Here is a 27964-nt window from a genome sequence, read left to right on the forward strand (position 1 = left end):
CCAATATATCAAATAAACAAGGAAATGATGTTCATGAAAATAAAAATGAATCCACTGTCATTTTAGCAGAGGAGATTAAAGTTTTAATGCTATGTCTGTTGCTGCATGTAGTCAGTTTTAATTTTTGCTGTGTTAATAATTATTAAACTGTGCTGTTCTCATACAAATGTCTTCGGGATACATAGACATTGCAAATGAAAACCGTTTGGGCAATCTGCATGCAATTCATTCAACCTGGAATTGATACTGTAGTTTTTCAGGACTCTGTAAGCAAATAAATTGTCTTTGATTGATAAGGTCTAACTAGCCATGATGGATGGTCACAAGCTCAACTTCTTCAGGCACATTTTCTATTCAGAACTTTTAATATAGACATCCCAAACGGAAAAGGATGCATTCATCTGATAGTACCATGGCATTTTCACTTTTGGAACACATACAAATATTAATGTTTTATTCCGTGCTAAATTAAATATAGCCGTCTGCAAACTAGGAAGAATTACAGGGAATTGCAATACACCAAAGCAATTCTAGCTAGCAAACACAATCTGTCCGGATTTTATTCGCTGGGCCTCAAAGGCAATGTACATTAGGGAAATGTACGGGGGAAGACTTAAGTGTGAAGACCGAAAAGCCTGGAAACAATGCTGTGCTCTTTTCAATGGGGCAGACTGTCTCTCCCTGGTGCAGTAAGTAATGGCAGAACTTCAGCAGGCAATCAGTGTTTCGGGAGTTCCCCCCCCCACGGGCTGGGCCCAGTCTGTGATGTCACTTCCTGTGATGAAACCCTCCCCCTTTGCGGGTTAGCTGTCATACCAGTCCAGGAAGAGTAGGGAAAAGGAACACATGACGAGGAAGAAGAGGATCCAAACCCGGAACCCTGCGTTGTTTTTGATAGCCTGAGGAAAAGCCAGAAACACAAGCTCTTATCTCCTGAATGCCTGTACGTCTCCTCACCAAGCAAAACCTGCATCACTGCAGGTCCACTGACAACTTTAACAGAAACATTTACTTGTTTGTAGCCTGCCATGCGTATCCCCTTGTTTACCATCATAGGAATTCACACAGCTAACGCTCTGAAATATCTATCATTTGCTACTGAATACAATTCCGTATTTACTACAACAGAACACTGCGCACCACGCAAAAAATTGAAAATGAGAGCGACAGCTAAAAGATGAATGAACACTGAAGAAACTAAATAAATTACAAATGCGATAGTGTGGCTTTATGAACTCCACAAAACACTGAGTCACGATTTGTTGTCAATCAGTGTCTTCTAAGAGCCAATCATCAAGACTGACTCTCCTTTGCAAACCACTATGAGAGGATCAGATCACAGTTTTACCAATGACTGGGGGAATATATCCGCTGAACATTATCTAGAAGTGTGGTCTGAATATACGTTTTCTGTGCATACACACACAAATTATTTCACCTAAAATAACACTGCAATAGTTATAACAATAAAATAAGTAAATATAATATAAAAATGAATCGCACAGTGCCAGTTCGTTCATATATAGCATATTTATATCTTTATATTAATGTTTCACCCAGCCACTGAATTACACTTTTCGATAGTTTTGTGTATTTAAGTTGACATATTTTAAGTCTCGTATTTTGGGCTAAGTGTCCTGCGGCTAATGGCCGACCCTGGAAATCCATTACCTCTCTGATATCTTCGTTGCCTTCTTTGACGTTTTCAGTGGCCCCCACCACAAGCTGATGAATACTGTCTATCTCAGTCTCCTGCAGGGTGAGAGTATTACGGCAGTGAGTTAATGAGACGTTGAAGCTTTGCAGCCTGTACCCGCATCAACCAGCAGAACGATCTGCGTCTGCGTTCGGAGCGGATGAGGGTGTGGAATTTGCCAACGAATCGTTAAGGATATCTGGTGGACGATATCCCTTCATCTTGCGCTGTTATTTCTTAAAGGTGCCTGCCAATCTGTCGAGAAGCGCCTCGAAACATTGGGTTCATCGCGCACGACCTTCGTTTCATTTTCCATTTCGTACTCGCCTTTTCTCATAGCATCTTCCGAATACCAATGTCCAAACTCGGGAAGGGTAAAAAATTTGTATATGACGCAGCGTGCATTTCCGAATGTGGCATTGGGGTTTGGACGCTAAATGTGGCCTCAGACAGCATCCTTGGACAGAACTGCGTCAGTATCTAGCCTTTCAATGAAACCCTGAATCACCCCTGTGCTGCAGTCTAACCTTAGAAAGGGGGACGTGCATGCAGAGAATATCTTATACTCCAAAAATAAATAGTGAACAGCACAATTCTGTCATTTTTCTCGAACACAAGGCAGACAGGCCCATCGGCAAAGGTACACAAGTGCACCACTTGGCATTCCGCTCTCTTTTTTAGTTCATTTCTGTTCATTTCTTTATTCTCTATTTTTTTAAATGCTGAAAATAAAGGAAGAAAATTTCAATAAGGTGTTGAATGCTGTAACTGACAAGAGGACGGTACCTGCTGTAAAACTTTCTCTGCAAAAATCTCCTGCAGCCGTGAAATCTCCACCACCTTTCCTTCTATCTGCCTGTAGAGAGGTAAGAGAGGGAAGGGGGGGTGCACCACGGCAGGACATTGCATTATAAAACAGGCCGTATAACCAAAGGATGTTATGACCATCTTCCTTATATGCATCACATGTTGAACGTAACCAAGGTCACACAGACTATATCAACTACATTTCCACTCTTATTCCATTAAAGTGTACGAGAGAGAGAGAAAGAGAGAGACAGTGCAATTAAATAAATGCTTATGAGACAATGGGAGAAAACCCAACCCTTCCCATTAAGCACCGCACTCTAAATGAAAAGTTAAGAGTTACGGCCAAAGAGTCTTTATTAATAAAGCCATAAACATGCATCCTAGCAACAGCGTGCTATAAATAATCCAGCATACGAGGGCATGTCTGTTCACGCTGAAGGATAACCTGTATGGGTGACGGGCCAGAGGAGTTCAGGACTGGGCTTGAACTGGAAGCATTAACTAACTACAGCACACAGATCTGGTCTTTACCATTGCTACTCTGCAGAAAAACACCCCTGTATATGCTAAGTCCCTCTGTTATTAACAAGCTTAATTAAATATTGTAATCATCGCAGCCAGTCATATCTCCTAGGGCAACCTGTCATGGGTGTCAGCTAGTGTACAGTATTAGATTAAATCAGTCCTGCTGGTTTTGAAATCCACATTCAAAAGGGAAATGTCTGTGCCATGTACAGAATTAAAAGGGAGATTTTGTTTTATTTTGCGATCTCAGTATTTTAGAACGTGGAAATCATCTTATCAGACTCACCCTTGCAGGCATGGATAGATGCTGATATTTATCTACATTTGAATTAATTTACAAATTGAACTTCTAACAGAACGGCAGCAACAGCAGCATTCATCACCAGTACATGACGCCGTTACTGTTCCTGTCGTCACCCGATAAGACGGAGGAGGAAAAAACTAAATAAATTAAAAAATTAAAAAATCAAAGAGTAACTTGCAAGTGGGTTTAATAACGATAATGGAAAGAAAAGGCATGACATCACCGGAAATGTTTATCCGGTTACTTTGTCATTGATGAAAGCCAATTACAATAAACTAATTTTTTTTTAAATTTAAAAAAACAGCACTCACCTCACTTCATCCACTAGACTGCTCATCTCACTCACCAGCCTCTGGTTTTCCTGTTCAAACTGCATCAGACACATTATCAATGACTTGGGGAGGACCTGTGGACTCTCACCCACTAACCTCCCCCCCAAAACCATCACTCATGTCAAACCTAGTTCTGCAACTAAACAAATACTGTACTTCAGGGTATGCAATCTCAGAGACAGTGTTGAATATATGTCTAGAGAGTATGTGCTGAATACATGATTGTAGGGACTGCAGTGGGTGTGTAGTTGTAGAGAATAGTGTGTCTGTTTAAGACGTGTGTAGGTAATACTTCTGGTACATCGCTGTACAGACTGTTTGATAGGTGGCGGCAGAGTGTGTTTTGGTTGCGTGGCTCTAGATTGTGTGTTTTTGGTGTGTGGCTGTAGTGTGTGACTGTATTAGGAGTGTGGAAGTTGAGAGTTGTTGTATAGCTGTTGTGTGTGTGTGTGTGTGTGTGTTTCGTTGTCTACAGTGTGTAACCAGCGGCAGTGGACCGTACCATCTGGATTTCCTCGGGGGAGAGCTCATCCTCCACTCTGGTGTCCTCCCATAGACTCAGGCTGTTCTTCTGCACGTCTGGCACCACCTTCTCTAGAGGAACAGATTGTGACAAGATGATTACCTGAACAGCCCATTCCCTGTACGTGACCAGGGATAAAATCAGGATGGGACATCGGTGTCGTCACCACAGAAGGCACTACGGCTTTTCAAATAGAAACGAGAGAGGAGATCCACCAATCACAAGGTATGCTGGCAAGAACAAATGAAACACCAACAGTGATTGGTGGATATTTCCAGGGTAAGGCAGAGTAAGGTGAGATCATGACTGTCTTATCCTGTACAGAGGCTGAACTCTGCAAGCGGTATGTTTGTAGGATTTAACCAGATAAAGTCCTACTTCAACCGGTTTTGATCCAGGGAACCCATCCTATGTTAAAAAGGGCTAAATTAAAAATTTAAGTATCGTCATTGCATATCAAGTCAGGCCAGGTACCCCTAAAGTACCTTCAAGGGGCCCCAAGGGTCCAAAGATCCCAGGTTGAAAACCCAGTTATGAAAATCACCTCAAAACATCAACAGCTATAAAGAAGAAAAAAGTGACCAACACGGTGCACTATAATGTTCTACACAAGTGATCGTTTTTTAAATGCAGCATTGTAAAGCAGCCATTTTGTGTGACTTGTGCTATTATCCATGATTTCTTTCCATAAAAGAGTGGTTTTGGTTTTGGGATGTGTCAGGGAATGAGTGAAGTGAACGCAGCTCCCTCTCACCACTGTTCTCCTCCTTCACGACCTTGTCTTCTGCCTGCTCCTTCTGTGGACTCCTCTCCACTGGTCCGTGCTGTTCAGGCTCCAGTCTTGAGCTGCAACAATACCATTCAATCATATCATTTATCTCCATAGTGAGAACGCTTACCCCTTTTTAAATAGCTCACATTTTACAGTCTGATAATGTGGCAGAATTTTCAAATACATACATCCAGGTTAAGAACCTTGTACAAGGGAACATAAGCTTCATGACCACTGAGGTTGGAACCTTTCACATGCTGGTTAGAAACCTGGCATCTTAACTGGGTGTGTACAGAAGAGATTCAGGTTGAGCCACAAGAGGAGTGCCACAAGAGTGTAACACCTGAGTTTGGTACCCATGACCTACTGGGTAGAAGTCTGGCTCCCAAGCTCCTACGCCACACTGCTAAGCCAGCCTCAGTCACTGTTTGATTGCTTCTTTTAGAACAAAAGAACTCATCAGAGAAAATCACCAGAAAGCAATACACCAGCGCTGCCTTCAAAGGTGATCCGTCAGCCTCTGACAATGGGGCTGGGTTGCCAGGAATGTGACAAGCTTTGCGCTTGTCCTCATCAGTGCCTGTAATGCAACTTTCCTAAAAACTTCACAGAGAATTTTTTTTAAAAGCCTTTTTCGTTTGAAAAGGAAAAGATGAACGCGAATCACGGTCAAGAAGTTCTGAGGGAACATTGGTTCCTTTTGTTCTACAGGAGTGTGAGCACACCACAGAAGCTCCGCTATTCTCTGCTGGGTGGAGACAGTTAAATGAGGCAGCCCCGGCTTGAATGGAGAGACAGATTAGCACACGCCTCTGAGGGCGAAGAGATTTCACACTTCACAAAGGAAGAGGCCCCGCTCATTTGCATAATTCTGAATATCAATAATAACCATATTCCCCAGCTGGCGCGGTACTGCTGCGGACCAAACGCATTGTGTCCCGGAGGACAAAGAAATAGGTATTCATTTCGGTGGAATGTCCCAGACACCCTTTCGCCTGTTGCGTGACATGTGTGAGAGAGCGAGCATGTCAATGCAGGGCCTCCGCTCGCATGGCATCTGTCTGGGAACGCTCAATTCATCTCCAGCCCTTCACCTGAACACAGTTCACATCACACTATAGGAAAGGACAGGAGGAGATGCACTACGTGGCCAAAAGTATGCGGACACCAGGCGTCCAACATATCTCATCCAAAAGTATGGGCGTTAATATGGAGTTGGTCCACCCTTTGCTGCTAAAACAACCTCCACTCTTCTGGGAAGGCTTTATACTAGATGTTGGAGCATTGCTACCGGGATTTGCTTCCATTCAGCCATAAGAGCATTAGTGAGGTTGGGTACTGATTGATTATGCCTGGCTTGCAACTGGCTTTCCAATTGATCCCAAAGTTGAGGTCGGGGCTCTGTGCAGGCCAGTCAAGTTCTTACACACCGTTCTCGACAAAACCAATTCTATTTGGACCTCGCTGTGTGCCTGGGGGCATTGTCATGCCAAAACAGGAAAGGGCCTGCCCCAAACTACTGGAGAAGCACAGAATCATCTAAAATGTGATTGTATACTGCAGCATTAAGATTTGCCTTCACTGGAACTAAGGGGCTTAGCCCAAACCATAAGAAACAGCCCCAGACCAAGGGGGTCCAGATAATTTTGATCATATCATGTATGTCTATGTCTTGTTTCTAACCTGAGCAAAAAATATCACAGGAATCAATTCCAGTGTTATTCTTACACGATTTCTTTCCTTTGCAGTTAACGTGAAATTGTCCATATACAGCCAGCTGACACCAGCTTTCCTCCCTGGGCATAAGGACATGGGCTTAAACAGCGAGGACAGGACCCAGTTGTTTGCGTAGAATAGCCAGTCTAATGTAGCGGCTAATGCAGCAGGCTGTTTTGGAGAGGCTGCTACGGAATTTGGCCAGGGCACATGGGACATTCTGTTTTATCAGCATCTCCTCCACAGCAGCGAGAAGACGGATTACGTGCACAGTATCTGGCGGTGCACACAGGACTGGATGACGGCATGTGGTGAATTGCAGAATAATTTACAGTGGATGATGTTATGGTACCGTATGGTATGTGGCAGATGGTGGCGGTACACTTTATGGCCAGTGGTATACGGCAAATTTGAAATGGTACGTTACGCATCTGGTAATCGTCTGTGGTTTGACAAAGAAAGATACTCACAGTCTCTTCTTGTCCACAACCCTCTTCACTCGAATAGCTCTCTGCTCAGAGTACAGCTTGCACACACCTGAAAAATGGCAGCATTTAATTCCGTTTCCTCTGAATTACGGCATTAACACTGTATTAGTGTTACGGTAATATATGAATGCACTCACTTTTCAGGTAGTCGTCTATCAGGTCCAGAACCGCGCCCCTGTGCTCCTTCACCTGAGAGCTGGTCACCTGCTTGCCCGCTAAAGCGCACAAACACAGAACAAGCCTTAATGTGGACCGCATTTATAACAGGCACCCAGCAAATAAGAACTAAGGACACAGGGACTACACTGTGACATAAGCCATTAAGACTAAATGATGTCATTTAGGATTCTGTGCTGTATCCATAGTATGCAGTGCAGATGTAGAAAGAAGATTGTAATACACGATGTCTCACAAAATTTAACAAGGGCACAAGGAGAAAGAGAGGGTCAAGAGCAGGTTAAATGGTCACTGACTGTGAAAGGTGCTGGGTTCACTGTCGTATAGCTGACAAGAACGTGTTGAGTGAGTGTTTATAGTCTGTGTTAAGTGAGCGTTGAGAGTGTGTCAGCAGTTACTGTGTAGCGTGCGCTTGTATTGGTTGCACACAACCTCGGCTTGCAGCTCTTTGATGTGAAGGGTCAGCGAGGGTGGGTTTTAAGTGAGTGGACAGTACATAGGGTGGGTGTTAACTGTGTGTCACTGCAGTATGCTGTCTTTCAGGATGGAGGTACCTGATGCGGATAAGCTGAAAGAATATTAAGTGAGTGTTGAGAGTGACTGAAAGGTTAAGTGAGGGTTGAGTGAGTTTGAAGGCGAGTGTTAATGGCCTGTGCTAAGCATGCATGTGTTGGTGCCGGAAGTTCACCCTCGGCTCGGAGCTGTTTGATGGCGTCGGAGCAGGTTCTCATGAAGATCTGTGCATCCTGATCAATCTGGTCACGCTCGCCATCTGTCATTCGGGTCAGGTCTGACGAGATGAGGCTGCGAACAAACAAAGAGCCTCACAGATCTTACCTGAACCGGTCACTAACATAACTGAACCTAACTAACCAAATCTAACCTAACTGAACCTGTCTCTAACCTAACTGAACCTGTCTCTAACCCAAGTGAACCTGTCTCTAACTATCCCAACTTGACCTGAAAACCAACTCTTACACCTAATCTGGAAATCGCTAACCTATCTGACCTCACTAACCTTACTGAACCTGACTAACCAACTCTAACCTAACTGAACCCATCTCTACAACTGACTTTCACTGCATGTAACTGCTTCCAACTGAACTCGACCTATCTAACCTATCGTCTTTGATATCAGAGCCAATCAACAAAGTCTGCATAACAAGTTTGAGAATAGCCAGGAATATGGTGTTTCTGACTGCAGAGTGAGAGCTCTCTTGTCCCCACAGGCACGACATTTGACTTGTCAGAGACATTCTGAACAGCAGACAAAGAACTGTGAAAGAAAAAGGTTTAAATCCCGTAGAGCTCGATTAGCTTGTAGGCAAGACTGTGGGTGCTATTAGCAGAAAAGTATGAAGAGGTAAGCTTCACCTATGGGAACGTATAGAAATTCTCTTGACCAACCAGTGATCTTCAGTGTTTTCACGTCACCTTTTGGTATCACCTCACCTCGCTTGGAACCTCGACTGAGGTGATACCAAAAAAAGTACCAGGTACTATCCACAACTTTTGCCCGATGAAAAACCAAAAAAGTAGAGTAGAGTCGAGTCGAGCCGGTACCATGCGGTGGAAAAGCGGCATAACCTATCTGTACCAGTCACTAACCTGACTGAACCTGTCTAACTTACTCTAACCTAACTGACCCCATCTCTAACCTAACTGAACCTTTCACTAGCCTAACTGAACCTGTCATTAACCAAACTGAACCTGCCTAACCTACTCTAACCTAATCGAATCCATCTCTAAGAACTCCTAATAGCCAATCCAACAAGATACTGCAAGAACACACCGTCTAAGCAAATAGGCCAGGAATTATGGTAGATTTAACAAGCGGAGAACTGCAGAGTGAAGAAGCTCTCAACATTATCCACACAGCACAATCAGTTTTGACCTCTGTGCTGACATTTCTAACTCCAGTCAGTACAAAGCAACAGTTACAAGCAACTGTTTAAAAGTCTGTATAGCTCTGATTTAGCTCTGTAGGTCAAGGCAATGTGTGGGCTTAATTTAGCAGAAAGTTATGAAGATGGTATGTTTCACCCCCTAGTGGTGAAACAGAAGTATAGCAACACCATTCTCTTGAAGGCAGTATTGATGAGCTCAAGAGACAAGTTATGATCTGTATGCAGTGTTTGCAATTATACTCAGTAAGCTGAACATCCGGCATTATGCCTAATCAAAACACCGACCCAACCACAAATCTCAAACACCAGCCAAAAGGCTGGCTTGTCGGCTCTTCTTTAAACTGATATAAATAAGCCCTTCATCTGAAAAAAAAAAATGAAGTCGCCAAAAGTAATCTCAATTGGGGTGGAACCTCCATGAGCACAAAGAGCTATTACAACACCAGTGAATAAGTACAGGATTTAAGCAAAGCCTTTAATGATATCTAATCCTCTCCTCATTACAAGAGCTTGCCTGGAAGCACATTCTTACCTGACACGATCGGTCTTAACAGGAGCCTAATTAAACTATGTAGAATCATTTTTGATTAATAATACACTCCATTCAGAAGCCAGTTAAGCAGGGAATGGAGGGGTTCCTCCAAGTTCCACTTTTATCGCCAGCTCCACCCTCTCTCAACCCCCAGGTCTTAAGCACAGGAAGTCAGGGATTAGGCCCGGGGCTCGATTCTGTCTTCTTCAATGGTCTCGGGTCAATTATTCCACACAATTAGCCAAAGCCTCAGCAGACCACCCCACTTGAAATTGACCTCATGCCAGCCCGCTTCCCTCGGCCAATCAGAGAGCGAGGCTATGGATTCCAGAAGAGAGAAGGCGGCCCTGCTGTGGCAGACTCAAACAAGTAAGCTACCTGCCGGCGTTTACGTAGTCCCTCCTGTGCTGCAGCAGGAAGTCCTTCAGCTTGGTGATGTTCGTGATCTGAAGAACGAAAAGAAAATCAAAAACGTCAAAAATATCTATCAAATGGGGCTGAAATGAAACACACAGTCACGTCTAGAATAAACACTCTCAACATAAAAATGTTATTAGTGACTCCGCCAAAAGATTCATTCAAAGACAGGCGTGTAACACTTTTAATCACTCATGCATATTCAGATACAGTTTCCTTTATTCGACGCTGAATCATTCACATAGTCATGGCAGTTAGCTGGAAAAATGCCTTTTATAATAAGTGCAATCTGAAATGCGTACAAGTGACAATGTTTCTGTATTTGATAGGAGACAGAAGTGAGCTCAAATATTCTGGATACAAACTCCAGACTTCTTACCAGTCAACTGTAGACTAATGCATTTTACCGGAGGAGAATACAAACAAAGGCAGCGAATGAACACATGTGAGTTAATGGTACTCCAGGGTCCATTATACAAGGCCCTTTAAAGCCATTTTCATGCACTAAATAACCTCTCCTGAACCAAGATGCAGAATGAGATGGGATTTACTTAGCCCAGACTTTAAAGATGCCATTAAAGAATCCTTACATGGTGTCAACGTCTCCTAATAAAGGTCAATAAACATGGGCTAAGCTAACCCACGGTGACACAAACATGTCATAATGACCCACTACTCAAATATAATCACAGCAAGCCTGCCTCTTGTGTTTTCTTTGGTCAATCCATCTCGAGAAAACGCACGAAAAAGACACTCAAGCTCGCGTTCTTTCTCGCTCCCATAATTCCGCCGAACGTCCCAAAAAAGCCGTTAAAAGGGCCGGAGCACCGGTCGGGAGGCACGAGTGCGTCACAGGCAGAGCCGCGGACCTGTGAGCCGCCCCCGAGCGCTGTCACGGTGAGCCGGAGCACAATGAGTTTGACTGTGGCAGAGACCCCGTAACCGCCGCGATTATTTTGGTAAAGGAACTGAACCATCTTTTTTTCCTAATTGCGGCAATTACCAAATTGCTGCAGTTGTAAAGTAACCTCATCCACCCTCCGCGGCCCTCCCCTCCCCCCGCCCGCTCTGCTCTAATAAGCTCTCTAAAAATACATCGCGCGACTGTGGGAATCCTGGAGGTGTCCGTGACAGGTTTCCACCATTCGGGAGCCTAACGTAAATACATTTCTCAAAATTGATCGTAAAAAGAAAATACGCGGAGAAATGAACAGAGCTACTGCATGACTTAAGCAGTTAAGCTAATGAATACGGACTGCGAGGCTGTCCTTGTAATAACACTGTTTCATGGGGTGAAATGTTAATCGCTGTACAGGCTTCAGAATAGTCACAATTCCCGGGGAGACGGACGAAAAAAGAGTTCCCATGTTTCAGGAGGAGGGCAAGTCAGGGAGAGTGAGGTGTAATTGATGCCCTGACAGGGAATCTTTGCATTCAGAGATCTCATGCCATAGGCTAACCAAGGGCCTGTATCACAAAGCAGGGTTACTGAGTTAGCTGGATAAGTGCACTGAGTAAAATATATTATTATTATTTATTTTTTTTACTTCAGTCCATGTTCCAGAATTGGAAGGGTGCTTTTTTTTTTTTTTACTCAGTGCAGTCATCCAGCTAACTCAGTAATCCTCCATTGTGATACAGCCCCCAAAGCATTCTGAAATCACAACACTGAACAGCATCCACAAGACGTACTCATCTCGTCAAACAATATCCACCAAAGGGAGATTTGTGACACGCGTACAATAGTTTCATATTATTGAATAAAAACAACATCTGATGTGATCCCATCCTGTGTACACGCAGCCACCTAGCTCTAGTGCACATTCACCCGCTACCTTTAGCGCATGAAAGCATTCTGCTCATGCACACTATATTATATCGTGTGTGCCCCTGGATTCCCTGGTACAATTACTCCCTTTATTATTGTCTTTCATCCTGGCTCCTGCTGACACTAAAGCTGCCTGGACACGTACGCCAGAGCGAGGCCGCTGTTCCGCTGCCTCGCCCGCGCACACAGACGCGGCTTCGCCCGTAGCCAGGCAGGAAGTTGAGCAATTATTGCCATTATCATATCCACGCTGTCTCGCTTCGATTGAGAAGGTGTGTCGTCCGTGCACTAATCTGGCGGTTAACCGTGGCCGCTGTGACAGGCTGACTCCAGCTGCTGTTGAGTCACTGGCGTGCACTTCCTGGACATCGCCGCGTAATCCAAAACTGAGCTCACAGCCCATTACGTCCTCCATCCACCGCCTTTAGTGTCTGCTCCTCCTGACTAACCCTCATTCATCATTCTCTGGGACGGATGATTTTTTGGCCTGTTTGGGGGCAAAAGCGTGGTAACTACGCAGCTTGATTGGAAACAGGTCCCACCAGTAACCAAAGAAGTGCGGGTGTGGATTTGAGACCTGTTCTGGCAGCAGCAACCTCAGTAAGATGACGGAGAGTGGACATTACAGAAATGACCACACCCAGGTCTGGGTTTTCAGATTCAGAATAACACATCAATCTGTATTTTCATATAACATTTAAATTGGCATGCTGTGTATGTTGTCTACCAAGAAAATAAACATTATTAATAAGGAATACACAGGAACCTGAAGAAAATCTAAGCTTCAACAGCCTAAAATGGGGAAATGATCACAAATAGAAATAATCCACTGCATCCCAGACTACTTGACAGCAAGGAATCTGATCGCATTCAAATGGCCTTTTTAATTCACCTTTCATGCCTGTGTGTACACCCCTCGACCAGCAGATGGCACTGGGTCCACAGTGTTAGCGCCCTGGTCCTCGCTGAGGGGTAACAGAAGAAGTTTCAAAGCTGGTTCTGAGTTGATTTGCCTGCTGTGTGTACATTTCAGCTCATATTCCCACTGAAACCGTGAGGGCTTTACATGAGGTCACCGGGATCAATTGCTCTTGTAATTTAAGACCCTAAAGAGCGAGTAATACCTAAACAATGAGGTAGGGGTGGCCTTGCGCTGCGTGTATGTGTGCACGCTTGTGTGTGTGTGTGTGTGTGTGTGTGTGTGTGTGTGGTGTGTGGTGTGTGTGTGTGTTCAGGGGGGGGTCTGGGGGTTCAAGCCAAAGGAGACAGTCAGCCTGGCTACATCTAATCTTATCATCAACCCCCATCCCTTTAGCTGGGCGCTTTCTGTTTCACATCAGCGTGCAGTATCCACACACAGAGAACAGTGGGGGGGTGGGGGGTGGGGGGATGATTATTATGAAAATTAAAGGAAGGGTTTTGAGGGAGGATTTGAAATTCTATTTGAACTCTGTGAAAAGCAGGTCATGTAAAGACTGTGATAATGAGGGAAAGAGCCAGCCTTTGGTAAATGGGCACGTTCAGAGAGCCTCTCCAGGTGTTACACAGCTCCCTGGCCCAGCTGCACTTAGGTCTTCAACAGCGAAGCATCCCAAACAGCTGAATTTCATTACCGTGTTTTTATGTCACAACACAATTTCACGTCCAGAATCTCGCTCCCATGAAAAACACAACCAAACATAAACTCCTCAACTGTTTAGAAGAAGAGGGAACTTCACCACAATCTGGTCATAGTCAAGTTAAAAAGCATTGTATTTCAGCCAGGAAAGCTGTCATATCCAGTCTGACACTAAACAAACCGAATGTAAAAAGTTTCAAGAAAGAAAGAAAAAGAAACAATAAAATATAAGAGATATCTTAAGGTGAAAACCACAAAGCTAAACAGGTAGAAAAAAACTAAAATACTAAAAAAAAGTGTGATAAATACGAGCCTTGAATTTTAAAGTCCAGTTAATTGAGGTATTTAAGTTAATAAAAAGAAACATGTTCAAAAATAAATGATGTGCAATAAAGTCAATGCTACAATTTACCAAATGTGTACCTTATAATTAAGGTGTTGCTTAAAACTGTCATTTATCACTTTTAATGTTTCTATTGCTGATAAACAAATCTAATCTTAAATACAAATATAAATGCATAAGCACCTGATTTTATTTCAACTAATGTGGTAAGTTTACACATTAGCATTTATCGTACCATCTGTTTACTTTAAATATTTGTTTATGTAATAAAAATCTAATGACGATAAAACAAGCATATCTAGTCGTCTGCTGTATTGATCAATCAATTTTTACTTATATAGCACATTTACAAAGAATCTACCGCAATACACTTTGCTGGCCCGAACCCCCACAAAGTAGCCTGAGTTTTCCCCAGGGAAAAAATCCTTGTGTTTTTAAGTGCTTTTTAAAGACTCATTTTCTCATTTTCCCAGTAGTAGTGATTTTATGTTGAAGTAGGTATTTTGTCAACTAGGATAATATGTTTGTTATATAAAATGATCCATATTAATTAAACAATAACTTTACTTTAGCAATAATGTACAGAAAAATTTTGCACAGCAATATTGCCAAAAACCAAACAAATAGGTCTGACCCTAAAGGGGGACTTTATTTTCACTGCATTCAATCCATAAAAACAACATAAAAAATGAAGGGATGTACAGTGCTGTAGTCTTAAGACTACTTTTTCAAGCTGGCAATGCATAGTACACGCTACAGCACAGGCCTAAATAAAATCAGAAATTGCTATAGTCAAATGAGATGCAAAGTATCAGATAAAGAAGTAGGCTTTTCATATTTATATCTATTAATTCTAGTATATTCATCATATACACGGTACCTAACTTACTTTTATAATGGCAAGCAAGACGAAGAAGGCCTCATCCTGGATGTAGTAAATATTGATTTGCTTTAAGTTTTGTGTGCTGTGTAATGGAAAAGCTTTGTTTTGTGTGATTTCTTTGATAATTGATGAAGATAAGGCAGAGGCTGATTTATCCAGGGGGATGAGTGCATATAGGGTGTGCGCACTGGTGGTACTGTGTAAGAGCGTGGAGCAAAGCCCTGCTTTATGATACACTCATTACTGCAGGGCCCGGAATTCTGTGACCTCTGCATCAACCCCAGCCAAGTCCTGCTGAGTACATGTCCCGTACACACGCACGTCTCCCTCTCTTTCGCACACACACGCAAACACATTCCCAAACGCACGTCCTGTCACTCTCTTTCCCTGTGTCGCACACTCACACACACACACACACACACACACGCACACACACGCACACACACACACACACACACATGCACACACAGGGATCATCCGCACATCAAGTTATAATTTAAGGGGATTTGCCTAGGGTGAATTTTGCTGCTAAATGGTCTCTTCAGCAGCTGGGCTAATCTCTGCTCTGTTTGTGCAGACGATGGCAAATTGGATTCACTGGCACATATTGTACATGAGCTGGATCAATTCACATCTTATTTCCCTCCACAAAAACTTGTTGTTTTCAAAAACATGAAGACAGTTGAAAAGTACAAACAGCGATACAGAGGCCAAGCAGACTTCAGAGCTGAACGGTGAAACACAGATATTCCGCAGACCTAAACACGTTAATTGCAACAAAAATACGGAGCTGTGTCGGAAACTAAAGCGTAACCTGGACAACTAAAAAATGGCAATAATAAAACAAAAATAAACTGTTCATTAAAAGCCATGTTTCATCATGGCCTCCAGTCCCAGAGTAGGAATTAGGCTAAAGACTTAGCTGCAGTGCATTTATTTTTTGGCAAAAGGCGGTCTGTCAACTGCTATGTGTGAGAATACAAAAGCTCTCCTTTAAAAGCATAGACCAAATGAGTCATTACTGGGAAGGGTGCTGATTACATTTATGTGTTCAATGTATGTACACCACAAAATGTACACCTAAGCTCTGGTTTTGAAAGGAAAAACCAATATATTTATACCAGATGACATCATATCATCATTCATTAATAATTCATACATTTGTATCTTACACATAAACACGTAGCCTACATCCACGTGCACACATACTCAGGGACCTCAAACTGTTTGTCAGTTTGTCTGTCAAATGCAAGGTGGAGGACAGACAATGCAAAGCAATAGGAAAGCGAGTGATTAGAGTGCACTTTCATGCTCAGATAAGCAGCTTCAGTAATGAGGCCTTCACATCCAGGCGATGGCGGATAAAGCTGTAAAGTATGACATCGTGGCCTGTCTGGGCACACGTTCGTGCGCATTGCCATGGACAAGCAACGCACAGACGCACTAAGAACAACGACCAAAACCGCTGATACAGTGAAATAAGTGCAGTGTTATCTTGCACAGAATTATGATATCTAACATTGATACAGAAATGTTTCAGTTATTTTAGCCCCTAATCAGTCTAGAGTCAGAGATCCATATGGCTGTTAGGGCCCACTGTACACCTACAGCTATCATGCTGTGCTATCAGAGAACACTGGCTGCTTCAATCACCTCTACAATTAAACCAATACAGATTGCAGTTAAATATGTAATTACGATAATAATGTACAGGACCGAGAGATAAACAGTCCATAAGTGCTTCACCGTGGAATAATAAAGATTATGCATGGAAATTAAAGATAAATTATAAAATCTAATTCCACACACTGTTAGGTCTGATATGACCTACACATGTCTAGCTACACTCCGCTGGGCAGACAGTTCGGTTCGAAACCCCCCCCCACCCCCATTAGGGTAAAAGTGCTTCCCCAGCAACAGGGGTCTGTTTGTTTTTTTGAAAAGATGACTTTCTCGCAGGTGGGGGGGGGAGAGAAATCACCCAGCTCGGTTTGGATTTCTTTCATCGCACTGGACTCCAATTGTGCGCTACCTGACTCAAAAGGGTAAAAATCCATTCGCTAATGACGGAAACACCCGTGAGCCGGCCTCCCCATGGAAAACAAAACCGGCTGTGTTCTGCCACGGCGCGGCACGGACCCAATCGTCACAGCCACGCCGAGAGACCCATGGCCTGCGACCAGGAAAACCTGATCCAGGACCAGCGCCACCGCGGAGGTGCGCTACCGCCAAATAATTCAGCGTTCAGTTCAGATCTCCGGCACCCCCTTTACCACAACCTCGCCCCCTGAAACTACACTACTACAGACAGGGCTCCCGCAACCGCCCGTGTCACCAAGTCCAGCCCCTTTCAAGTCCCACAAAGCTCCCATTCCTACCCATTAAACAGGGTACAGTGTGCTGCACGAGTGTTGCTCAATGTCCCTGACAATAAAAACTGTTCCAGGATCAGCTCTTTCTAAGCTAATCCAAACAAAAAAGCATGGAGATCAAATGTGGATTCTCATCCAGGATCAGTCAGGGCTTAGGCTAATTTATATATGTAACTAAAGCTTATTTTTTTAGATGATAAAAAAATCTCTCCACAATACCATTCAAGCAAATTTAAAGTTGTAGGCACGGAACAAGTCCTGGTTTATTTAGTATGTCATTGTCATCTTTCCCACATAGAAGACGCGAGTTCACTCAGAGTGAGGGAGGAGGGGTTCCTCAGATGTGGTCCTCGGCCCGTACATCCTCTGAGCGACTGCGCTTTCAGGCGAGCGTGCTCTGCGTGGCTGTTTGAAGAGGATGATGACACCGTGTGTTTGTTATGCGCTGCTCTGTTTGTCGAGTCACTGGCTCCCAGACCCCGGTAATGCTGAGCTTCCAGGACGTGAAACCATGATTCCAGGACGAGGGAAATACAAGCTGGCTTTTCCGCTCGCGTTGCCCGGACGGCATCGACAAAACAGAAACGTTCCATTTGTTTGTCTTGTCAAAAAAAAAAATTCGCTTCAAGGGAGAAACCCCCCTTTCTCCCCCCTTTTATGTTTTTGTCTGTACTTCAAAAGACCTTGCTTTAATTTTTCCTGGGAAGGTTCACCGAATCACAGTAGTAGCAGTCCCTTGTGAGGAAGTAAGAGATATTGGTCTTATGTTTTCAAAGGTTTCTTTTTGTTCCCAGATTTTTGGTTTATTTATTCTGTGTCAATCTTGCACTGATATGAGCATAAAAGAATAGCCCATTTAAAAAAGCTGAATGAGATTGTGGTATGCATTCTGTACAAGCTACATTTCCTTACAGAATGCCACCTCTGAAAAGATATATAATATTCAATTTAATCATACACTGTCTTTGTTTTGTTACAATTATACCTGTAACTTAAAAAAAAAAAACATTATATTATAGTCAATGGCATATTCTACACCATCCTCCAGTGGCCTTGTGATTATACACCAAACTCATCCTCCAAAAACTCGAAAATTTTTTACAGGATAGTACCCATCCCCTTCACTCCAAATTCAGTCGCAGCAGCAACCTGACCCGGGGAAAGAGACTACAAAAAAAACTCAAAACAAGGAGATACAAGAACTCTTTCATTCCTCAAGCTATCAGCCTGTATAACATGCAGTTTTAATCAACAGGTCTTTTAGCTGGTCACTCACACTTTTGCACTTTTATAACAAACTTGATTTTACTGATTTGGACTGACTGTTTTAATTATTATTATTATTATTATTATTATTATTTATTGTTTTATTATTGTTGTTTTATTCTGCCTCAATGTTATCAAATGTGTTTCATTATGATTATGTTGCGGTCTTACTGTGTATTCTATTGTTTTTACTGTGGTTTCTATGGTGTTTTTATGTCTGGAGCACTGAACCAAACAAATTTCCCCGTGTGGGATAATAAAGTTGATCTGAATCTGAATCTGAATATAAAAATATTTTACAAATATTCCGGTTGTGTAATAGAGAGCCATCCCTGCTCCAAAGTAGCCGTTGAGGGTCTGCCGTATAAAGAAGGAGCATCAGCAGTTAATTCAGGCTGAGGCCAGTGCTGAAAGGCAGGGTTGCTCCAGAGCCGGGCTGGAGACAGCTCTTCAAAGGGCCAGAGGGGCCTACCGGTCCGTTAGCATCGACGGAGCATGACGGAGAATTCTCCTCCGCCATCTCCCCCAATGAGCCTCGCGCTACCGAGGTCCCACCTTATTGGCTCTGAGCGGTACACTTTAAACCCCCCTGCGCCGCCATCCAAAAACCGTTCAGAGTTCGCAGCTTAGCGTTTACCAGTGGAGAGCTTTTAATAAAAACTACATTTACTAGTGCGAGCGATCTTCTTCTCCTGGAAATAAATAGGGAAAAAAAAGTGGCGACTGGCAAAAGTGTGACGGTGAAAATTTTTGCTGCCGCGGCCGCAAACTTGTCAAACAGCACCCGGAGAAAGGCGAAAATGAAACGCAGCGATCGGAGATCATACCCATCGGGCCGAGAGAGAGGCCGAGGGAGCGAGAGACGGAGAGAAAGAGGGGGGGAAAAATAACAAAAATTAGAAATAAATTTTAGCCTTTTAGACTGCGGTCAATTTGCGGTCTAGACACAAACCTTAAACGGGGAGCGAGCGCGCTGCCCAGTCTCCGGTCTGCTCGCAGTTTGAAAAGGTAATTGAGCCGGCTCTGTAATTGCTGGATTAGACACACATGGGCAGCGAGCTCTTGAGGGGGAAAGAACAGAGGAGGGAGCTGTTTGGACGGGTCCTTATAATTGTCGTCTGCCTGCTAAGGTCAATGTTTTCCAAACGCTCTTTCATCTCTTTAATGGTTTCTTTCTTTCCCCCCAGGGAAACGCCCCAGGTAACTGTCAGGTTTAAAGTCATTTTCTACAATTGTATCCTACCCCTAAGTATGAAAACGGTTGGAAGTGTAAGATATGAGGGTGGGGGTGGGGGGGAGCTGGGGCTGAATGTGCTTGGGAGATTTAAGTCTTTAAACATTAAAATAATGTATTTAATAGACCAAGCCTTTGAACACTTACTAAACTCCATGTGTACTGCAAATTGGATAAACTGTCTAAACAAGTGCCAAGACTATTCTGCTAGAGTATTGGTATTTGGAAATATGTGAGTCTGTACTAATGCCCAGCATGTCATTTTGTGCTGTGTCCTACATAAAATCTGAATTATGTACTGGTTAAAAATTAAATTATATTTAAAGCATAGAGAACCACATTTTCACATGCAATACTAACAGAGAGTCCATAAACCCACACACACGGTTTAATTAAATGATTTGTTTTCAAATGAACAAATGAAATTATTGAGATCGGGTCAGTGTTTCCAGTCTCTGGTCCAGGGCATCCATGGGTTTGCTGCTTCTTCAAGTTCAAATAATCAGGCTTGATGGAGCCTTTACTCAGTTTAATTTTTGGGACTCAGCAGATGCTCTTATCCAGAGCGGCTAATGCAGATTACATTTTTAAACCAGACATTTTCTCTGAAGCAATTCCGGTCAAGTGCCTTGCTCAAGGGTACAATGGCAGTGCCTCAGCTAAAAACTGAACCTGCAACCCCTGAGTTACTAGCCCAGTTGCGGAACCATTTTTACTACACTGCCACCCTCATTACTTACAGATTTATGTTTTGATAGCTATCGAACATAAATCGTTTCAGAAATAAAAGTATTGGAGGATGCGTTTTTCATTTCTTAAAAAGTGAAAGATCATTCTTCCATGCATTTTCCTTCTGTACAATTAGCTGTTAATTGGCTAATTGAACAACTAATATAAGCTCATTTAACCAAATGTCTTTTGTATTGCATTGGATTCTGTATGGATCGTCTGATCAAGAAACACAAATGGATGAAAGCAAGTTGAGAAAATCTTTTCAATAGCAGAAACACAAACTCAAATCATACTTTTTTCAGCCTAAATTTCATGAGATGTCAAAGTGCTCAATCGAGCCTGGTAGTCTGAGGCTGGGAATCGTATCACAGAGGCAATGAACCCCAGCACACACATACTGACATAGATATGATATAGGCCTACTGATGATGTGATTTACGGTTATCCTGTCAGGGCTAGTCATTCACTTAATCCTGTGTGGCTTCTCCCTGTCCAGTGAGGTAATAACAGAGAGAAGATGCATGTACATGGGATGGATGGGGATGTGGAGCTGAGCTTGAGGTACATCAGCATCAGCTAAGGAGACGATGCAGAAGATCTGCACTTACTCCAGTCCAATGTGACGTATGGCTCACAGGTAGGCTAATTGCTATAGTAAGTGAATCCACCACACTACAGCTAAAAGGCTAAACTATTTTAAAAGCCTCAGAGGTTTGAGTGGAACCGAACACTGACATGAGAACTCATTTAGGTAAAGCTGTGGTTTGGCTTAGCCACGGGGGTGGGACGGCTCTAACCAAGGACATTTTCTGAGAGAACTCTGGAGAGCGGGTGTCTTTGTGTCTGCAGAATCGGGGGGGGGGAAATGTCACGAGTCGTTCAGTGTTTTTCAATACGCGGTGACTGATGTCCACTGAGACGCCACAGCATCCCTCCCAGCCTCACCACGGTAGGCCTTTACTGTACCATGTTCACTACCCGGAGCAGTACAAGGTTAATGTAATAATAAATGATTTTTCTATGAAGCAACTTGTACCCAACATGTACAGAACAAAGTTTATAAAGGTTGGTTGACTTACACCATCATTCTGATAGGTCCCTTTCACCGATGACTAATTGGTGATGATGATGATGATGATTATGAAGGGCCTTGAACTTGAACTAGACTCGACTCAAATGATCACTGGGATGATAAAGGCCCAGCAGAGCGCTGTTCTAATCTGCAACCAGGGCTACCAGAACAGCCTAAGAACAACGTGGAGCCAACAGGCCAGAAGTCTATATGTCAACAGAGACTTGGCTTTGAACATAGTCACATAAAACTTCTTAACAAATCACCAAAGAAAAGAGTATCTGTTAAGTGAAGCTCCTTAGTGCCCACAAATATATCTCCTGACTGTCACAATCATGAGAACACAACCCAAAATCAACCGAACTCTGAAAAAACACTCAGGATGTCCGTAAAGATAGTAGAGTCAAATTTGGTACGTAAGTTTGCATATTTACACATCAAACCTTCCTCACCCCACATGAAAACAACTGAGCTAAGCCCTTTGAAGGGCCATTAAGAAATGACACCTGCGAATATGAAAAAATTCAAAACATTAAAGCTTTGACAAGCTTAGTTATCAGGTTACCTGAAACAAAGTATGTGCCAGAGTGGCTAGCAAGACTAGCATCACACATGTACAACAACTAATAACTAAATCTTCTGACTCCCATACTAGATCAATGACCAGTATTTACAGGTAGCTCTTTGCAAATATCTAATTTACCATGTTCTGACCCCAACATCTGTCAATGATACAGACTAACCAATTCATCTGGAACATCTGAAAGCGGTTTCTCAGTTATGGTTTTATTTGTCATTTACACTGCTAGTGCTATTTTTAAAAGTATTTTCTAAAATAAAGTGGGGTGCCCAGAAAATAGCACATAACCCCAAAAAGGCAGAGGGGCAGCAACAAGTGTGTACTTTCCAATTCACCACTAGCGACGGCCAGTTCTGTGAAGTGTATGTTCAGTACATGGTTCATTTGTCTTGGCTGACTGTGGTGCTGCAGGAAATTCAAAGAAAATAGAGTCAAACCACCTAACCTGAACCCGACTGCAAAGGGATGATCAGATGCCAGCGCTATTTCTAAATACAATTTCACAATTTGGAGCAAGCTCATATGTTCAGTGTGAGACGGTGGCATGCTGTATGGAAGGGCAGTACTCTGAAATTAAGATCACAGAGAACTGTGGAAAATAATGGATCAAAAACGAAGTGGCATCATTGCATAATTTTAGAACTAGTTACTCAGTTTTGACAGCTTTATTAAGTTTCCTTCATAAATCAAATCTTTAAATGTATGAATAATACGGCCCCATCCACACTTTGCCTATTTGTGTCAAATTAACAAAATAGCGATCGAACCACTGTATATGGCAACTGCAGAATGATGCAGTGTAAAAATAAACTTTCTGTGAGTCCTCCTTTCAGTAAAAGGCACACATTTACGGAATGCCCTACCAACGACAAATAAAACTCAGAGCCCACAATTTTTTAATGAGGAGGTGAAACGCTGGCTTAAACAGAATCAGACCTGTAATCGCTGATCACAGAGACCCCAATGCAAATTATAATAAAACACTGTAAATGATCTGACTCAGCTGTACATTATTGTAAATCATTCCACTCATCTATTTTATTCATGTATACTTGCATGTTTTTGTTATGTTGATTGTAACTGATTTTTTTTATTATTTAAAAACTCTAACCAGGGGACAGGGGTTGCAAATTAGCTCTGGCTAGAAACCCGATATGTAGTGCATCTGTTGCTTGTTTTTAACCCCTAACAATGCTAATGGCATTGTCCCTGATAAATAAGCAAATAAATAAATAATCTAGACTGACCCACACAAGACGTAGCATCCCGACTCTCACATCATACTAGAAAATCAAGCACTCAGGTCAGCAACATGAAATGTTACGTTTCAGTAGAAAAAAAGAAAAAAGGAAGAAAAACATACGGCTTATTTTCCATTTTTTATCAATATCATTGACTGTCACAGGGAACAGAGGAAACTATGTGAGTCTTAAAAGCTCACATCTGCTGGGCATTATGGGCAAACTGTCAACATTGTTACTGGGGACCTAATTTAATATTCCCTTTGTTTTGATCTTCTACCTTTAATCACTGGCTCTTGAGAGGATCGGTTTTCCTAAAGAAACTGTTAGAAGCTGAACGAAAATGTTATTGCTGCATGTTTATGAAATCATACTTTTGAAGGGGGCTTTAAAAAAATTTTTTTAAAGACAAAAAAAGGACATATTTTATGTTAAGAAAAAGTCACAGACCACAATATAACAGACTGCAGCCAGGACATTCCAAAGTCACAATTTGGGTTTCCAGGCGATATCTTACAGGACACAGAGCGTCCAAGAGACTCCATGGAACTAGTGGCCTAGGGTTTCCCACCCCTAAAACCAGGAAAGCAGGCACTTGGGCACATTCTGTTCCTTCATTAAAGCATATCTTCAATTTGACTGCCAACGGGGCGGGGTTCACTGCTTAGAAAAAAAAGACAAGATATTTAGGGCTTGGAACAGGTTGTGAGACTGGATTTGCTGAGAGTGTGCTGTGGAGCAAATTCACAGAGTGGGTGGGTGGGGGACATGCGTGGCAGTCATATAGCCCAGAGGAGGAACTCTACAGTACGGCTTCCAGATTGTGCCATGGCCAGCGTACGTGCTGTATGTGACATTGACAAGTATTAAGGTGAAATGACTTACTCCTAGAATATTGCTACCTTAAAGAAAAAGCCATTTTAATTTCAACTGTAGGATTACCTGAGCTGACCTCAGCTCAGTTAATGAACTGAAATTTAATTCAGGAACTGAAAATGCCCAATTTCGATTAGGAATTTGAAATGAATGAATTAACTGAATTTCAGTTTATTTCATGAAATGGAATTGACCCTAACCTGGTTCTAATGACATAAGCTACATGCTCACACAGGAATTTGAAAGTGAGTCATTTTAAATGACAAATAAACAAATAAATAAATAAGAATTTAATGGAAGTTCTGGCACAGCCCTACATCTGCAGAATAACTTCATTAAAAATAAGTACAGTACATTCAATTTAACCTCAGCTGAAACAAAACTGACTTAAAACAAACAAGTGAACAATTTTTTTTCTTTTCCACTTTTGAAATGCTTCCAAATAATGCCACTTGGTTGAATAAAATATGTAGCCTAAATCAATGGGACAAAGGAAAGAAACAAAACCACGTTGAAATATTTTTGTTGTAATGAGCTGGAAAGCATAGTGAGGAAAGGTTTTTGATATTCATTTGCCATCCAAAGATAATTTAGTCTAATGGTGTTGTGGCAACACAAAACATTTAAAAAACATATGCAGGTAGACTTCTCATCACCCCATCAAAACCAGTGCATTTCACCAACATATAGCCTATGCCTAATATTTCCTGGCAATAGGCCGAAAGCTATAGCCTAAATGACATAGGCCTACTTAATAAATTACACCAAAAACTGAGACAGAATGTAAGAATATCCACAAACTAAAATGCCATAGAGTAATTACACAAATGTTCTCAGTATCAGTAAGTAATAATGACTTTACTATGACTGTAATTGCTGAGGCCATTAATATGGTACTATGCAGTAATCAATGAAGCCAACAGTACACAACCTGTGCTACTCATCCTAATAACCACTACACCACACTACTGACCATCCTAGTAACCACTAATCCACAGTGTGTTACCATCTTAATAACCAATACTCCACACTGTCGGTCATCCCAGAAACTGTTATTCCATCCTAGTTATCACTATTGTACTTTATATTTGTACTTTTGTTGCCATTCAGGTACTAAATGACCTTTCATGTTCCCCTCATGATCACTATATTTGAGAACATACTGTAGAGCACTTGAAGAGAACTGACACAGTACAGCACTTTCTCCCAACCGTTTCATGTCATATCTTTCATGGAAAAGCTTGTAATGGTTTTCTCTGTAATGGATTCCATGATGAGCTCACTAACAATTAAGAGTTCTGTCAAATTAAAAAAAAAAATAGGCCTGTATAAAGCAAATGAAAAAAATCAGTCCAGAAATCAAAGAGTACAATGCCTGCTAGAAGCCAGAAGGAACAGCACAGGAAGGATAGACGGGTGAAGAGTTTAATATGTGGTACGGAAGCGTTTGATGTGAGGTCTGAGGGCTCGCAGACTGCCAGAGGGGGCAGACTGCTGCAGGATAGACACCCACTGAGCTGTGGTGCGGAGCACTGCACTCTGTGGCTTTTTCATTACTGCTTCTTCTGCCACATTTAATACACAGATACGCTCTCTACTCGCTTTAATCATTCCTGTCTGAGCGGGCCAGCCAGTCAGGATTGCACTGCAGGAGCATTTCTGAGGAATTTAAAAACAAAACAGCTGACTGCTTTTTTTCTAGGTTTTTCCAAGGTTAAAATAAACATATATATGTATAAATATATCCTTTCAGGGGTGTTGCAGTATTACATTCACTTGGCAGACACTCTTATTCAAAGCGACGTACAGAAGTGGAGAACATCACTGTAAAACATTCCATGGCATGAGAATGCATGTTACCCAATGAAACACAAAAAATTGCAAAATTAACATAAAAATTATATTTTCAGAAACATAAGACATAAGCTATAAATAGCCCAAGCCCAGGTAAACCAAATGTATAACTGGAATAGAGTAGTTTATCAAACTTTCACAAAACCTATATTATTTTCATAGTCAGTCACACTAACCACACACCCTAGCGCACACATTTACATTTATTTTAACAAAAGAAACCTGTGCAGCACTGCAAGCTGAAGTTTCTTTTTACTAGGATGAGCAGAGACAAGAATCCAAGAAATGTGATACTCTCTTCTGATGCTCTCCTATGTGATCTTGCATCAGATTTGCCAATAGCTTAATTATTACCAGGTGATGTCTTATCATGTGGATTTCAGCAACTCTGAGATTGCCTATATGAAACAAGTTGTGCATAGACTGTCTACAGAATTGTAAGATTTTGTTGTAACTTGCAACTGGTGAGTGACACATTTAGATGGCTTCAATAAAATCAAATTTTAATGTTAAATATAGCCTACACATTGTCACTGTCAGACTTGACTCCAGATACTCCGGACAGAAAGACAAGTTAGTTTGTGAGACAGCATTTCCTCAAATCTAATTGGCTGTAGCAAGTTTTCGCAAGCTTGATGTCATAGGTTAACCTGTCAAAAATGGAAGTGGCATTTTAACTCAATGAAATAGTGGCTCCATTTTTGACTGGCTCGTAAACAAGATCACATTTTATCAGAAAAAAATAAGTGCCAACCCGCTCAGGCTCATAGTGCAATAATCTTGTGAGCATGACAAGTAAAGATACTTGACCACTCACTTTATAATCCCGATGCAAGCCAAGAAGATGGCAGAATGCTCAAAGCTTAAGTTTTTCTTTTTAACATAAATATGTACAAATATAATATAGTTTAATTATATGAGGGGCACTGTGAAAGCAGGCGTGAACATTTTTGGTCGTCTTGGCTTGCTAAAATTTGGTCTTGATAAAAACGTGTCAGCATTAATTTATCATTATGAAATACCAGTATGTCGGCAATTCCGGCCATTATCAATTTAATCCATTTGTGAGTCCATAGTCATAGCGGGCGTGTTACGGTTATTTTTCAGATCTACGTAACGTGTAAAACATGCACAATTACCAATCATAATAACCGGTACATCTTTAAACACTACATTGCTATACCTACTATCCAAGAAATGAACTGGCGCCATATTGGCTCAAAATGGAGGAGCCAATATGGCTGACACATTCGTCTGTCAAATACGGTTTGCTGTGGAAATGTAAAACTACAGAAAAAACTGCGCATATAGCTGATATTGTAAATAAACAAATGTCATTGTAAATAAAAGAAAGCTTAGCTCTATTAAAAACGTTAAGGCGTCTCATGTTAACATTAGTGATCTAGCAAACATTAGTCATGGCGCTATTAGCCAGTATCATGCTACGTTAATGTTAGCTAACGTTGCAAATAAATCTTTGCATGCTATAAATACGTTGATTCCGTCTGCATTAACAGAGTTAACGATACCAAGCAAGAAACTTATTTTTAACGTTACTTCCATGCATCTTTTCCTTGCTATACTTTTACTCACCACCTCCTTTGCTCTAGTAGAAAATCCACTCTTAGGTCTGCTCTTCTTAAAGATTTCATCTTTTGTAGAATCGAACCCAACTCCTATGGCTTTGTTTCGTGTTTTGACTGTTTTAACGCTTGCTTTGAATAATAAAGTTATATCAACAGCCATTTCTAAAGTGAAATTGCGCTGTTTTGTTTCGCCAATATTACTTTCTAGAGTCGGCTATCAACATATACACGTCACCGTAAAAATCGTCATCTTTTTGCGACTAGTTTGGCACGTGGTTTC

General features: G+C 41.9%; 1 protein-coding gene across 1 annotated transcript; it reads right to left on the bottom strand.

The window, feature by feature from the left end:
* Positions 1-60: 60 nt before the first annotated feature.
* Positions 61-27964, bottom strand: stx18 (syntaxin 18). Its single transcript, XM_064343555.1, has 11 exons — positions 27692-27964; positions 10161-10228; positions 8032-8147; positions 7304-7381; positions 7149-7215; positions 4945-5036; positions 4170-4261; positions 3647-3705; positions 2483-2552; positions 1672-1752; positions 61-899 (listed from the first exon to the last, which is right to left on the bottom strand). The coding sequence occupies exons 1-11, from the start codon at positions 27842-27844 to the stop codon at positions 804-806; spliced, it is 972 nt and encodes a 323-aa protein (XP_064199625.1). The 5' UTR covers positions 27845-27964; the 3' UTR covers positions 61-803.

This window comes from Anguilla rostrata, chromosome 7 (assembly GCF_018555375.3).
Source record: "Anguilla rostrata isolate EN2019 chromosome 7, ASM1855537v3, whole genome shotgun sequence".
In the NCBI taxonomy this organism is placed as follows: Eukaryota; Metazoa; Chordata; class Actinopteri; order Anguilliformes; family Anguillidae; genus Anguilla; species Anguilla rostrata.

Excerpts from the sequence above, each read along its gene's own strand:
- stx18 (XM_064343555.1), bottom strand. The coding sequence starts at position 27,844 with ATGGCTGTTGATATAACTTTATTATTCAAAGCAAGCGTTAAAACAGTC. Across the intron at positions 10,229-27,691 it reads CTACTAGAGCAAAGGAGGTG|ATCACGAACATCACCAAGCT; the intron begins GTGAGTAAAAGT and ends TTCGTTCTTCAG. Across the intron at positions 4,262-4,944 it reads CGTGAAGGAGGAGAACAGTG|AGAAGGTGGTGCCAGACGTG; the intron begins GTGAGAGGGAGC and ends CTGTTCCTCTAG.